The sequence below is a fragment of the Prosopis cineraria genome, unplaced genomic scaffold (genome assembly GCF_029017545.1).
Source record: "Prosopis cineraria cultivar Desert tree isolate PC_DT_omini unplaced genomic scaffold, ASM2901754v1 PC1, whole genome shotgun sequence".
Lineage (NCBI taxonomy): Eukaryota > Viridiplantae > Streptophyta > Magnoliopsida > Fabales > Fabaceae > Prosopis > Prosopis cineraria.
Window position 1 is genome coordinate 43906543 of NW_026555332.1, and position 16022 is coordinate 43922564.

At 29.8% G+C, this 16022-nt stretch overlaps 2 protein-coding genes across 2 annotated transcripts; both read right to left on the bottom strand.

The window, feature by feature from the left end:
* Nucleotides 1-1343: 1343 nt before the first annotated feature.
* Nucleotides 1344-2729, bottom strand: LOC129301932 (ATP-dependent DNA helicase PIF1-like). Its single transcript, XM_054940565.1, has one exon. The coding sequence runs from the start codon at nt 2727-2729 to the stop codon at nt 1344-1346; it is 1386 nt and encodes a 461-aa protein (XP_054796540.1).
* An 828-nt stretch (nt 2730-3557) lies between these two features.
* On the bottom strand, nt 3558-5678 carry LOC129301940 (uncharacterized). Its single transcript, XM_054940572.1, has 3 exons — nt 5497-5678; nt 4477-5405; nt 3558-4351 (listed from the first exon to the last, which is right to left on the bottom strand). The coding sequence occupies exons 1-3, from the start codon at nt 5676-5678 to the stop codon at nt 3558-3560; spliced, it is 1905 nt and encodes a 634-aa protein (XP_054796547.1).
* Between the last annotated feature and the right edge of the window lie 10344 nt (nt 5679-16022).

Genomic DNA, 16022 nt, shown 5'->3' on the forward strand with positions numbered 1-16022 from the left:
GGTCACATGTGGTTCATGGTTATGCCTATAATAGTGGTTGGTCATAATTCATGAGATAAATATTGGTGATAAGTTGATAGTAGTTAGCAATGGTCGAGGATGGAGGATGGTGATGGTTAGTTGACAAATGACCAACATGTGATTAGCTAGTGATAATGGTTAATAATAACGGTCAATAGCGGTGACCAACGTTAATAGCCATTGGAAATTAACAATCATAAGCGGTTGACGATAAAGGCTGGAATAGGCAGACGAGGGCAATCGATAGCAGCGGGGTCATGACGGTAATTTTCAACAACCAAATATAATATGTTTTAAAAAAAAGCATAATTCTAATATATTTATTTTCTAATTTTTTAAAAATAAAAAATAAACATGTTAAGGATATTTTAATTCAAAACACTTATTTAAATGAATTATTTATTTTAAAAAAAGGGAAACAATTTTTAAAAGCACAAATCAAATAGCCCCATATTTGTTTAGATTGTTATTTTTATCCGAAACTAGTGTTTCACCCGTGCAATGCACGGGTCCTCTTATAAGAATTATAATAATTTTTAATTCAACTTGTATTACTAAATGAGTTATTTAAATAAAGTTATAATAAGAAATATATTTTAAAATAATTAAAATATATGATGGTATTGCAATAATAAAAAAATTGCAATATAAATGAATTCAAAATGTGATGAATCAAGATTCAAATTCCTATTGAGAGAAGTGATTATATTTAATTTTCGACCATACTTAAAATTGGAATTACATCAGTACTCAATCAACACATATACACATGCATTTATTTAAATATACATGTAGAAAACATTTTCTAAATATAATAGATGTGAGTGTACTACAAAAGATATAGGCATGAAATCATAACATACACAAATGAAATACATCTAATATAATATACAATATATCTAACAGGAATAAATGTTCAACAATTCATTTAAACATGAGGTAATATATATATATATATATAGGAGGGAGGTAAATGAAGGTGTGCTTTTTTTCATCAATGAGTTGTTCAATCATAGATAATAAAATCCATGTAATACCTGAACACAGCTCTAGCCATAAATACCAGCAAAACTTGGTAAAATATTCCTGAAACAAATGATGAAATTTTATGTGGATGTTAAATATAAGGAAGAATATGAATAAAAGAACATAATTGGCAAGTTAATTTTGAATATTTGAAAAGGAACAATTAGCAAATATAAGAAAACGTAATATAAAATAATTATATATAAAGTTTTATGATATATTATTTAACGATGAGTCACTAATAGATGATAGATAAGAGGCAAGGTTTATATCGAGCATGTACCTTATATATGAATCTATGTCAAACCATTAAAGATTTCTTTATAAACAACATTGTTGGTTTTGTTTGTTGGTTTACCCTCTTCATCTAGAATTAAAATCTTCAAGCCACATCTGCTACGAACTCGAGATATAGCAACGTACAACTGACCATGTGTAAATACAGGTCGTGGGAGGTACAATCCAACATTTGTGAGACTCTGTCCTTGGCTTTTATTAATCGTCATTGCAAAGGACAACATAATAGGGAATTGGCATCTGCATATTGTGAAAGGTAAACTTGTATCTGATGGAGTAATAGTCATTCGAGGAATTAAAATTTTTTGACCTTTTGAGATTCCTGTCATGATCTCAGCTTCAATGACATGTCTGACAAGTTTACTGACAATTAATCGAGTGCCGTTACAAAGACCAATAGATTTGTTGATATTTCGCATAAGCATAATAGGAGCCCCTACTTTAAGCTTGATTTCATGGTTAGGTAGTCCTGACATTGTTAATGAATTCAAGAATTCTGGCGAGTGAATATCTTGTAAAGCACCTCCTATTTCATCTTGTTTAGAAACTGTGTCTGCGCTTAAGTAGCAAACTTCATCACCAGGGAGCATGGATAAAACATATTCATTGACTTCATCAACAATTGCTAATGTTGGAGCTAAGATAGCACGCTCCTGGAAATAACATGCACTATGTATATTCTGTAGCAGTTCTGGATAAGTGGAATCAATAATACACCTAAGAGGATCTTGAGTAGGGTTTAACAATAACTCATCTGGAATTGTAATTTCTTCTGCTTCTTTATGGTTGTCGTCAACTTTTCCATCACCAATTGAGATAATCCAATTTGCAAATTCTTGAACTCTCATTGCATCTTTAGATGTTGCATTAGTCAATAGTCTCATATTTTTAGTCAATGTAAAAACCTTACAATCTTTCCATAAATATGAAGAAGTGATTGCAGCAAATACAATATCCTCTCTACTACCTTTTCGCACAACTGGAATAATTTGTCGAAAGTCACCACCAAGCAAAATAACTTTGCCACCAAAGGGCCTTAACGCAGCATCTGCTTGTTGAACTTTCATGATATCTCTCAGAGACTTATCAAGAGCCTCAAAACAAAATTTATTGGCCATGGGTGCTTCATCCCATATTATTAAGGAAGTGTTGATAAGCAGTTCACTAAGATGACTACCTTGTTTTATATTACAAATTGAATCTTCATTAACCGCAATTGGAATGCGAAATTGAGAATGAGCAGTTTTACCTCCTGGCAATAATAATGAGGCAATACCACTTGAAGCTACATTCAAAACAATCTTTCCCTCAGAACGTAAGGAGGTGCTCAATGTATTCCATATATATGTTTTTCCAGTTCCACCATGGCCATAAACAAAGTACATGCCACCATTATTACTTTTAACTGTAGATAACACTTGGTCATATATTTTCTTCTGTTCAGGAGTTAAATTGTTCAACAAACAAATTAATTCTGATGATAATAATTTTTTGTCATAGCTTAACTCATACGTATAAGTTTGTTGCTCCTTAATTCCATAACAGATGACTGTGGCAAAGGCATAGAACCAAACTCAGATAATGTCCTTGCATTTACATTCAAGAGCTTCTCAATCTCAAGCAAGGTTAAATTTTACAACTCCTCATCAGATAACTGAAAACCTAATGGACTTAAATAGTTAGAAGTGTGTAAAATGTTGTATTTTTAATAGCATTTCATAAAGTAAAATTAAAGACAAAGAAATATGAATTGTAAAGATAAGATGCAGGTAATAATATGTACACATTTACCTTGGTGTCCTGTTATTTGTCTCTGTTGATACAATATGTTATCAGACAATGGTTTCTAAATTTGTCTCCATATAAACTCTGGACGTGATAAACAGTTACAGGCTAATAAGGTCGAAAACAACCGTCTCAGATAGTTGGCTGAGGCCCATTGAGCTGCTTCAAGTATCCCATCAGTATACTCTTTATCATCATCTAACAATCCTAAAGCATAACATGCATCTCTGAATGAATTATGGTAGATACCATTCACTGTACGAAGGGATTTGTAAGAGGTTGGGCCTTTAATGGTTGCAAGAAGCATGCGCAAGTAGTATGACTCACCACTGCCTGTGGTGTGTAATACATCCTTCCGATGGAAAATCCTTTTTTTCTTGGTGTCCATTCACAAGTATCTTTGTGATATGTAAATTTCATAGGGAACTCTAGTAAGTTAAACCTTTGGCATTTTCATATTTAGCATTAGCAATGAACCAAGCTTCAAACATAGTCGGTTTCCCATTATTTCTAGACATAACATGTTGAAGATCTTCATTCTCCTCAAATACCACCATTTGATGATTAGGCAAGTGAAATGATAGTCTTTCAACAGAGGGATTTCTATAATTAATATCGAACCCTAAGATCCTCCAAACTGATTCACATGACGAAACATATCGACAATCAAAAAACATTTTGATCTCATCACGAACCAAACCCTCACTTACATCATCTGCTTGAGTATAGAATGCAGCAGTAACTCGATCATAACCTTTATTAACATATTTAAAAAGATACTTAATGGAGTCTCCTTGATTACATCTTTCAACATTAATGTGAGCTCCATATTTTAGTAAAAGAGTTGCGTTATAGGGGATAACATATCTGTTATCCAATGGGATCCCATTCTTCATGACATGTACACCATTATCTTCCCTTTTATACCTTGGATATCCATCTTCATGGATCACTGTTGTAGAGTTAAAGTTTTTTGGGGATTGCTTAGTACATATCCCTTTGTCCATACATGGAGAATGAGGATTAGCTATTCCACATGGCCCATGTAACATATAATTCACCACTACATCATGTAACTCAGGTTGTGCTTCTTTATTAGGGATTTCTGCTGAAATGATGTTGTCAATATCTTTAGCAGTAGATAACTTATCTTTATTTGCAAGGAAAACCAAAATATGAGCATGGGGAAGACCTCGCTTTTGAAATTCAATTGTATATAGAACTGTAACATAAAAACATGAAAACAAATATTAGAAAGAAATAGAAATAAACCATGCATATTACAAATGCATATGTAAACTAAATAAGAGTAGTAAAAGGAGCTTATTAATGTAGTTTGAGTAATACCTGCTTTGACACTTCCAAAAATTCCCTCTTTTCTAATATCTTTGATAAGCAAGTCTAGCTTCATTTTAAATATATGTGTGACAATGTCAGGACGATCTTCTATACGAAGTTGACGAGCTTCCAAAAATCTAGTCATTTCAGGCCATTTTGGATTAGCTGTAAAAGTTATGAACAAATCTGGAAACCCAGCCCATCTACAAATAGCCATTGCATCTTGGTAGTTTTGCATTGTATAACGGGCACCACCAGTGAAAGAAGATGGAAGGATTACTCGTTTCCCTACAAATGAAGCCTGAGTATCACCTCTAAAAACTGCATCTGCTAAACCATTATAAACCTCTGCTCGTAGTTTTTTTTGGTTCATCCTGATATATCTTAATCTATATGACTCAATCATGGTATATGCATCAACCAAATATTGTTGATATAATTTATGGCCATATAAAAGTAGTGATCCATCCAATGCTCGATCTTGGATATTGTAAGCAAAATATTCCCGAAGTGACACAGTTCCACTCTCACCTTTCATCTTTCGTTGCGTCTTCTTATGTGGAATACCTTCAGTATAGCCTCCATCTCCATATGGAAATAATAGAGGGTATTGCATTGGCAAATATGATTGGTGTGTCTCAGAAATTCGCTCAAGCAAACCACTTCTATATTGAATAATAATATCTCTTCCAAGTTCAGTTGATCCAATGTCTCCCACAACCAAGGCTGCTATTTCGTTAGGTGATGTTGGCAAATTATATGTATGAGCATTTTTACCACCCTTATGAATGAGTCGAATCTTAACTTCCTGACCTTGATGATTCCCCATAAAATCTCCAGCAAGTCTATAAGTTTTAACTAATTCATTGTGATTGTCCAATATTTTTTGCAATTGTTGGACAATAGAAGGCCGCAAAGATTTTTTTGTGTCTTGGCCACTATATTACAAAAGACAAAAAAATTAGAATCAAAATTTGGTTATATATAGTTATAAAAGCAATCAAAACTAAAAGTGTAGAACAAAAGTACCTTACAGCAGCTATCCTATTTGTTGTCTCGTTGGAAGTGTCATGTATATATAACTGAGAAAATTTAGGGGGTGCTCCTTCAACAGGTAAAACACTGCCTATCATATGCATGTTTTGGCCATTAATACAATACACATAAGGACCACGACCATTGTTTACTCTTTTATCAACTTTTCCGCCCATGGACGTGAATGTAAACATCATGTTGTATGCTTTAATATTATCAAGAAAATTCTTACTATCATCATCTATGGAGTGAAATAGCCTCTGTAGTTGCCAAGGAGCATGCTTTGGGTTAGGCAAGTCAACCTTCCCTTGAAGACAACATAATCCAAACTTTGGATGAAGGTTAGAACAATTTTTTTCAAGTCGTTCATTTATCCACATAATAGCTCCACAGTGAACACATGGATATGCTTGGTCGCCTAAATCAATAGGAGCTGAAAAATTAAAGTAATAAAATAAATTATGTCTATATTAAACTTTGATTTTATGGACATTATCAAATGTTTATAGATTGTCTGTCAAAAAAAATTAGACAATTAACATGCTCTAACATTATTTGTCACGTAATAATCAACTAACTTCCATTGTCCATGAAAGAAAATTTAATTGCAAAGTTTGTGTACTCAATGATCTATTAATATTAGCTCATTGCATAAAAATTAACTTGATGAGAATCCCATCTCATGAATGAACCTCCAGAATATATAGTATATTATTGAAAACATTTAACAAAATTGATGCGTACCAAATACCAACTATTAAAGCTTGTACTCAAACACTTACAACTAACAGGGGGTTCAACTCCAAATTGTCTGTGGGTGTTGGATGTAGAGCATGTATGTTGAAGCACTGTAATTCATCCAGATACATTAGTAGGGATGAATAGATATATAACATTAAAATTTCATTCAAAATAAACATCTCAATCATATTTAACTAAGGTAATGTAACCCAATTGTTGAACCATCAAAAGTCAAATAAAGTACAATGCATATTTTAATTCTTTACAAATTTTCACATTATTGGAGCATGAAATGTTATGCAATGTGAATTTTCTATAGTTTCGAGGTTAATTATAAATACCAACTTGTTATAAGAAACCTACCATTAGTGATATCGTATAAGGGAACTTTATGGGAGTGGCTATAAACGCTCGTCGGAGGTTTTCCCTTGTTGATTGGTTGCACTGAATCTTACATCAAAGAAGATGAAGAGGAAGAAGTATAAATACAAATGTGCAAGATATTCACATTTCAAATAAATTAGTTGAACGCATATGATGGAGGAAGGATATAATACAAAAGGATTTGAAAGGAAGTTTTAAGCCAAAGGCCTCACTTGTTATGCCATTCCTAGCAATAAATGTCCTTGTTGTTTGCTTTCTTTTTTCTCTCAAGATAGAAACCCGTTGTTGTCTCGCAATTTTAGATGATGTGATATTTTCTGAGGTGAAGAAAGATTAAAATGGAAAAGTTAGTCATACCCAGCAATTAAATTCAAAAATTCAAACATTAAAATTAAAACAAATGATAAATTAATATTTTAGTCTCAATGTTTTTCTTTTTTCAGTATTTAAAGATAAAATTGTCGAGTGAATATTCAATGATCTAATTGAAAAATTAAGGTGAAATTTGTCACAAAAATCAAAATTCTAAAAGGAGCATTGCCTAAAAAAGGCAGGATTGTTCAAAAACATATATGACAGTATCAATTTAAAATTTATGAAAAGATACTTTATTTGTAAAAGATAAAAAAGTAATGGCTTGCAGTGTTGGGATATAAAATACGTGATATTCTTGAACATAGAAAGAAAGAAAACAATAGTGAAGTGTGACACGTTTATATGACATTAGACTGAAGAGAATATCTGGCAAATTAAAAAGCATTTTACAATTTAATTTTAGGTAATATTTTAATTACATCTTCATTATCTTTAGAATTATTTACTTCCCAAAAAAAAAAGTGGAAAAGACAAGTGAATGCCAATAAATAATTTTTTTTAATTTAAAAGATTGTAATTTGAAACTATAACTTCTCTCTCATGATCTCAAAATCTCAAATATAATTTCTCAATTAATGAAAAATTTAAAATTTTAATTTTAAAAATATTAAATATATCTATATAAATAATACCTATTCCTATATAAAATTATTATTTTAAAAATTACCAAAAACCACTTTCCTTCTTTATCCTCGATATTGATCTCAAATATAACTTTCTGAATATTGTCGTTTCGTGAATAATTTTGAATTTATATAATAATTTTGTGAATAGTAATTTAGATGATTTTCTTGAAAATTATATCATATCAATAGTCAAATTAAAATTGAATTAAATTATTAGTTATTTTTTATACTGATGTTATTATAATTGTGTGAATTAATAGAACACAATTTTGTGAATCAATTTATTTTTTTCTCAATTTATAAGATGGTAATTTGAAAATATAACTTCTCTCCTATGATCTCAAAATTTAAAATATAATTTCTCAATTAATTCATAAATTATATTTATATATGTCCATCTATGAAAAAGGTTAAAATAGAAAACTAACCTTTGTTGCAGGCAGAATCAAGAGATGCATTCATCTGTTTCCTTTTACCCATTTTAACTGTGATAACACACATAGCATAATAATCTTTATCAAGAAAAAATTCCATAAGCTACAATTTAATAGGATTGAAGAGGTTATTCATAGAAAGTATTATACAAAATAAAAGAAGCTAAATGATGAATACCTCCAATTATCTAATATAATAGCTTAGATGCTTGTTACTATAGGCAATTTTTGGATTCATTGAACATTTAGAATTCTACTTCACACGTAGCAACAACACAATGATGAAAATGATTATCAAAACCAGCCAAATGATTTTTTTTTTCAAAAAAAAGTGTTGGTACATAAAGTTTAAATTTCACATTTATTCATGTTTTTTTTTACCAACACACATTTATTCATGTTGAAAATACAAACTTAATGCTACAGTAATGAATAAAGGAAGGCAAAATGGTAGTTAAAAGGTTATAATGAACACATACCAGAGAAGGAGAAGACAAAGGAAGAAGCGCTTGTGTGGCTAATAGCCAACTCACAACATGGCCATATTATCTCCGAAGGTGGTTACTAAGATGCCCATGATGATTTAATAAAATTTTTAAAAATAATGCAAAATATCAAAAAACGTGGCAGTTAATTTGATTAAAATTTAAAATTACTAATTTATAATAAATATATTTTGTTTAAATTTTGCCAACAAAAAATATGTTTTTTAATTAAATTTCATGGTTTGTTGAGATGAATATATCTGTTATTGTATATCTCTTTATTTTATTTACACACATATTTTTTATATTTATATAACCATATTCTCCATGATTTTTATTTTTCAATGCACATTTACGTCATAACTTGAACTTTTTTTCTGCTTTTAAGTGCCACGTCAGGTTAACTTCCTTAACCCATGAAGTCTCAATGTGTGACCCATATCCCCTCAATGTCTCCATTAACCATCATGATAATGTGCACGCACAAAATAAAAGCTTTAATTTCACGGAATAAATATCTCATAAATTATATATTTGTAGTGCATATTAGCATAGACATTCACACACCTAGCAAAATCAACCAAATTAATAGATTGAAATATATAACCTACACACACAAAGAGTTCGCTTACAAGATGTTCGATAGCCTACTAAACATAATTTGCAAATAAAACATAATTAAAATTAAATTTTAAACATACATCACATATATACATAATAGTCAATCATCCAAAATGGCATACTCTTGGTTCTCTTAGAGCGCCTAAATGGAACACATGTTGTAGGACTACCACCATCAGCAGATTCATCACTTGCTTCTACCACCTCGCTCTTGATTCCATCAGATGCTACAAGACCAGTAATATTGTCAAGTTCATCATTTGCTTCTACCACCTCACTCTTCACTCCATCAGATGCTATAAGACCACCAATATTGTCAAGTTCATCATTTGCTTCTACTACCTCACTCTTCACTCCATCAAATGTTATAAGAGATGAGCTTTCAAACTGTCTTTGACTCTGGTTCAAGCACCTCTTCACAGTGGTAGTGCCGACAGATTCTGGGGGAGGACACCACCATATAGGACTTGCTTTGGAGTATTCAATGGCGAACAAGGCAGCTTTCTTGAATAACTCATCAGTGTCAGAAAATGATGGATTCATGGTGAGGATTGAAGAATAATAAGTTCTTGCAATCATTAGTGTACTCACTCAGTTTTTATATATGAGACTTGCTATCCTTATCTCCAACAACCCACACGATCACATAAGCACCCACGTTTACAACTATATGAGAGAGGGGAGATAATGGAACATAAGGAATCCACTTTATTTAAATGTATAACTTATTGATGACAAGAAATAATATCATTATATAGTCAAAAATATTTGTTAAAGAAATTATGCAATCAGAAATAAATGAAGTATATAAAACCATATTTAATAAGATTAATCATTATTAGGCACCACATTTAATAAATATATAACTGACTCAAAAATGGAAAAAATTTTAAAATTTATATAGTCAAATAAATATGTAACTACCCAATTCTTGTGAAATGTAAATACATGTATAGAAAAAAGCATTTATTAACAGTTAATTAATTAATTATATAAATTAAAGTTGATATAATAATTGCATTATCTCTAATAAATATTAAAATGACATGGGTATAATTTTTTATAAAACTTTTTTAAAATTTAAATACACACCAAATCTTAGTCGTTAGAAGGAATTTATATTAGGAAATTCTTTCTTAAATTAAATTCCAAAAATGTAGGGATCACTATTATTATGAGGGTATGATATATATTAAATCAAGTAACATGGGGATCATGGTATTATATTATTTTTAATAAAATACATTCATTTAATCTATTATAGTTGGCTCCCAAATTGATAATTTATAGATAAAATTACATTAATAATTTTTTTATAAATAGCAATAATATGCTTGAATTTGAAAAACTCCCAAATTCAATCAAACATCAATCTTGGAGTCTAGGAAGTTATTGGAATTCAACCAGTCACATATGATTCAAAATTTAAAATTTAGAATCAATAACTCAAAGTGATTTGTTTTAATTTAATTTAATAAAAAAATTTAACACCATGATCCCGACATTAGTTGATTATAAAATCCACTTATATATGAAAATTTAAAAATTAAAAAAAATCTAACTTGAATTGTGGAGTAACGAATTTATTGGGATATTTCCAACTAACATTTAAATCTTATCTAAAGTATAGAATCAATTCAAGTTAATTTGAATTAATTAAAATATAATTTTATATTAAATTATAAGATGTAGTCATATATATGAAATAAGAATTAAAAATTAAACTAAACCAAATCCTACAGGAATTGTGGAGTTAGGAATTGATTAGAATATTACCAACCAAAGTTTAAATAACCATCAGAGTAAGATATTGTTGGAATGAAGGATTAATGGAATAAAATTATATTCACAGATTAAAATTAATTTTGGAAGCAGAATCCTACGTGGCTTTATAGAATCATGGTATTTGAAATATTACTAAATTGGGCAGTATTTTTCCACAGAAAAATGCTTGTTGTTCTTCCTAAAAACATAGATATGTGTCAGGTATGAGAGTTAGGAAGTTACTGTTTGAAATGCAAGAAAAATTAGGGCAATGGAACTTTAAAGTGTGATTAATTTATTAAACTTTTGAAATGCAAATATAATTTAAATCAAAATTATATAAGTCTAAAATTCGTGAGTAGGGAGTAATTAGGAGACTGATGTAATAGACAATATTATGCAAATGGAAAAATTAAACATCATGGTCAAAAAATCAAACATCATAGTAAATCAAGTAGAGGAAGTTATAATTCTAATGTAATTGTAGACAACATTTTATTCACTATTAATATTAAACAAAGAAGATATTAATGACAGAAATCTTGTAAACATGATTATTTTCGCACCACAAAAGAATTGGAAATTTTTTTTTAACAGTTAATGAGTCTAGTATAAATTAATAAAAGAGCTAAATTATAATAAGAGCTCGCATTTTTTACTGTTATTTTCTCTAATATATATTAACAAAAGGAGATAAATTATTTCAAATATATACGTAAATTTTTTAATAAAATAAAATTCAAATTATGTTATACAATATCCAAAAGACTTTTAATATTTGAATAATAAAATTTATACAATATATATTCATCACATACTATTCTTCACGAAAATAAACCCTAAGTTATTAAATTTTATTTAATATTAATTAAAGAAATTGTATCAAAAAATTATATTTTAAAATATTTAATCCAGTACATCCCAATTTTCTTAAATATATTTTCACTATCCGAATTCCTAAATTTATTATGTGAAAGTAATTTATTTTAAAATAAATTTCAAATTATTGCACAAAAGGAAAATGTGCAAAGTTTAATATTTAAGATAAATTATAATATAATAGCCTCACACAACTGGCAATAATAAATGAATTAAGGGATGAGGTAAAAGAAAATTGAACAAAGGCCACATGATTTTCAGCAAAATAAATTAATTCGACCAATACCATAACAAATGACAACCAACTACATTAGAGTAAAATAAGGTATAAATCACAAACAACAATGAATGCGAAAAAAACTAAGTTCAGCAACGTAAAATAAAATAATAATATGCTGCTTGTTCAGAGGAAAGCAAGACTGAGAGAAATTTAACTAAAGTCTAGCAAAATTAGCAATCTTTTATCACTCCTCATCTGCTTCCAACTTAATCTTCTTTCCCTTGCGCAAGTTGTACGCAATATGAGACTTTTCAACATGCTCACCACCATTGGCAAATCCAACTTCAATAACTTCTAATGGAGTAATGGTTTGAGGAACTATCTTCAGTAGATTCCTTCAATAAAAATAGCATGGATATGATATATCAGAAACCAAAAAAAAAAAAAGGAATTCACGTAGTATCTATTTAAGGTAGAAAGAGAACATACAGTTTCCTCAATTGAGGGTGTTTGTGATACACATTTAGGTGAAGGCACTTGTTGATCCCATTTATCCAGAAAACTCTTCACAGTGTTTTCATCATCAGTCATTCCATTTACTATAATGCCACAAGGGAGGCCCTTAGCATAATCCTCTGAAATTCTAACACGGAAAAGGAACTTTTTCCCTATTATCTTATCAAAGCCATTACCTTCACATACACCAGTTACATCCATCTACAATGCACAACCATATAAAATGTAATGTGTAATATAACTATATATATATATATATATAAGAATAAGAAACCAAAAATCATGACTATTGTAGTTTGATTACTCACCCTTCCTATACTTTCTTTTAGTTTAAGCAGCATAGCATTTCATGAAGGCAGCAAATTCCTTGTCGAAGATAAGAACATCAGTTGAGCTAGATGCATCATAAACACGACACCACACACGAAACCTGAATGTAACATAGAAACAACCACTAAACACATCAACCATCAAAAACACTTGCTGCAATAAAACAAATAGAAAGCAGCATAAGCTTTATACCTTGGAGACACAGACTTGACGAACTCATTGCACTTGTCACAGTAAAAACCATCACCATCAGGAAGAACCTTTTTTGCACACTTTTGGCAGCCGATATAATACCATCCCCGCTCAGTGTCAACACTAACAACCTCAGCATAGATAACGCAATCAGCATCCTATTATTCATCGAAAATTAAGATTATTAGTTGATGACCCTAAACTGAAGTTGTATACAACACAAAAGATATATAAAAAAATTACAAGTGGCCCTCCACGAAGCTGGCATATATATTTACGATTCGGGCAGTGCAAGATCTCATCCTCGACACTTAAGGTAGGTTGATTAGGAAGGTGAATTGGCCTCTTCTCAATTTGACACCAGCAGCTTTTAGGCTAAACTCAGAGAAGTAGTGAATAAATTGAAATAGACAGTAAATAATTACAATATAAGATATTCCACTTGAAACACTAAAATGTGTAAAATTCACCTTTCAACAAAGGTGCTGACTTCATCCATGGTAGGATGGATGAACAAACGGGAAGCGAAAAGAGAGTTGGAAACTTTCTTAATCCTAAAAAAAAAACCACCACCATAATGAATATTCATGAAAATATTAGTTGAACAGATAGTTGTGGTAACATACCCTTGAAAACTCGTATCTTGCACCACTGGACAATCACAATGATGGGACAACGTGTGGGGCCTTTCATATAACGAAGAACATCATTGGCAAGGGCACCCCATAAAGTAACTTCAAGGTAATTTCTCCTATTTATTTCTCGCACAAAAACCATTAAATAATCAAATTTAATCTCTAAAATCATTGCTCAAAAACCATTAAATAATCAAATTTAATCTCTAAAATCATTGCAAACACTAAAAACACATAAAGGTAAGCATATCTTTATACTTATCATCATCCAATAATATATCAAGCCTTTGCTCCTGTCGTCCATTAACAACAACTTTTGAATCTCCCCAACTGCAGCAAGTCTCCCTATGATATCTACATTCAAAAACAACAAACTTTTATGGTATGAAATTGGAAACAAAGAAAAACGTATATTAATACGTTATAGAAGAATGACCTACCAACTAAATATTCCTCCCTTGAATCACCGCATATGATATCACTAAATGGGGTAAAGCAGAAGCCATGAGAATGGATCTTATTGTTATCCACCACAGGTCGCACAGTAGTCGAATATTGAAACATCACTTTAAAAGCGTGGTGTGTGGTCCTGTATGATCCAGAATTCTCAACAACACCAAATTGCGTGAGAATAAAGGCACGACCTTCACGAAGAAATCGAGAATGGTGACGAGCAACTCCTTTCCTAACAAAAGCTCCAATTCGATCACCCTGAAAAAAAATCAAGTTGAAAATATAAAAATATGGTTTTATAAGGAATCAATCAGTCTATTAAATGAATCATAGAATATTCAAAACATTAGAATGCAACACACAGCTTCATCCTGCAAAACCATCTCAAGTGATGTAGGCTCGTTTGAAACAGCATGAGGAGCAATGGACCACAATCGAAAATGCGTACTTTGATCTTCCAATCCTCACGAGATTGATTAATGGAATGAATGCAATCAAATGTTGCAGCCATTTGAAAGAACAATATCACTGTTAGAAATTTTACAAATGATTGAGTTTGCCTCACACTGTGTGGGGATGCCATTTTTATATATGACTCTCTTAGTTCGCATGCCATGCAAGTTAAGAACGTGTGAAGGAAAGGACAACCCCATGATCTCAAAGCAAGACTACACGTTTAGCAAGAAAAGGCATGGAGAAGTGGGAAAAGTGGGGTGGAGATATGGGGTGGGATAGTTATAAGAAAAACCTCAGACGATATTTCAGTTTTTACGCTCTTAAAATGTTTTTCCTAATTTGTTGTCTTCCTTTATTAAGTTTACGAATTTAATTCAATTTTTTATTTGTTTATTTATATTAATTTGCTATTTGAATGATAGAAATTGAATAACTAACCATATCTAAAAAGGAATCGTGGAGTTAGGAAATTATTAGATTACGGGCTAAGAAGTTACCAAAATAAAATAAGCTAAATAAATTATCTATATTTAAATTTAATTATATGCATGAATAAAAAAAAAAATTAAGAATTTAATAAATAAGAATTTCATTTTATTGTTTACATGTTTTGCACGAGATGACAATTAAAATATCAAAAAAAAATATTGTTATATTTATTTTAAATATTATAATTTAACTTAATATCCATTAATTACTCAATCCATAAATCATATATATTTAATTAATTATAAATGAGAATTATATTAATTAATAACATATAAAGAAATTAATGTAATTATTTTATTAAGTCATATGTTTATCATTCAGTTTTTATTTGTTTAATTATATTAATTTGCTATTTGAATGATAGATTGAATATAACTAATCATATCTAAAAGAGGAATCGTGGAGTTAGAAAATTATTAGATTACAGGCTAAGAAGTTACCGGAATAAATAATCAAAATAACTATCCATATTTAAATTTAATTATATACATGAATCAAAAAAATAAAGAAAATTAAGAATTTCATAAATAAGAACTTCATTTTATTGTTTACATGTTTGCACGAGATGACAATTAAAATATCAAGAAAATTTTATGTATATTTATTTTAAATATTATAATTAACTTAACATCCATTAATTACTCAATTCATAAATCATATATATTTAATTAAATTATAAATGAGAATTATATTAATTAATAATGTATAAAGAATTTAATGTAATTATTTTATTAAGTCATAAGAATTTAATTCAGTTTTTTTTGTTAATTTATATTAATTTTCTATTTGAATGATAGAATATTTGAATAACTAACCATATCTAAAGAGGAATCGTGGAGTTAGAAAATTATTAGATTACGGGCTAAGAAGTTTACCGGAATAAATAATCTAAATAAATATCTATATTTAAATTTAATTAT

Excerpts from the sequence above, each read along its gene's own strand:
- LOC129301932 (XM_054940565.1), bottom strand. The coding sequence starts at position 2,729 with ATGTACTTTGTTTATGGCCATGGTGGAACTGGAAAAACATATATATGG.
- LOC129301940 (XM_054940572.1), bottom strand. The coding sequence starts at position 5,678 with ATGGGCGGAAAAGTTGATAAAAGAGTAAACAATGGTCGTGGTCCTTAT. Across the intron at positions 5,406-5,496 it reads AATAGGATAGCTGCTGTAAG|TGGCCAAGACACAAAAAAAT; the intron begins GTACTTTTGTTC and ends TTTGTAATATAG. Across the intron at positions 4,352-4,476 it reads TTTTGGAAGTGTCAAAGCAG|TTCTATATACAATTGAATTT; the intron begins GTATTACTCAAA and ends TTTATGTTACAG.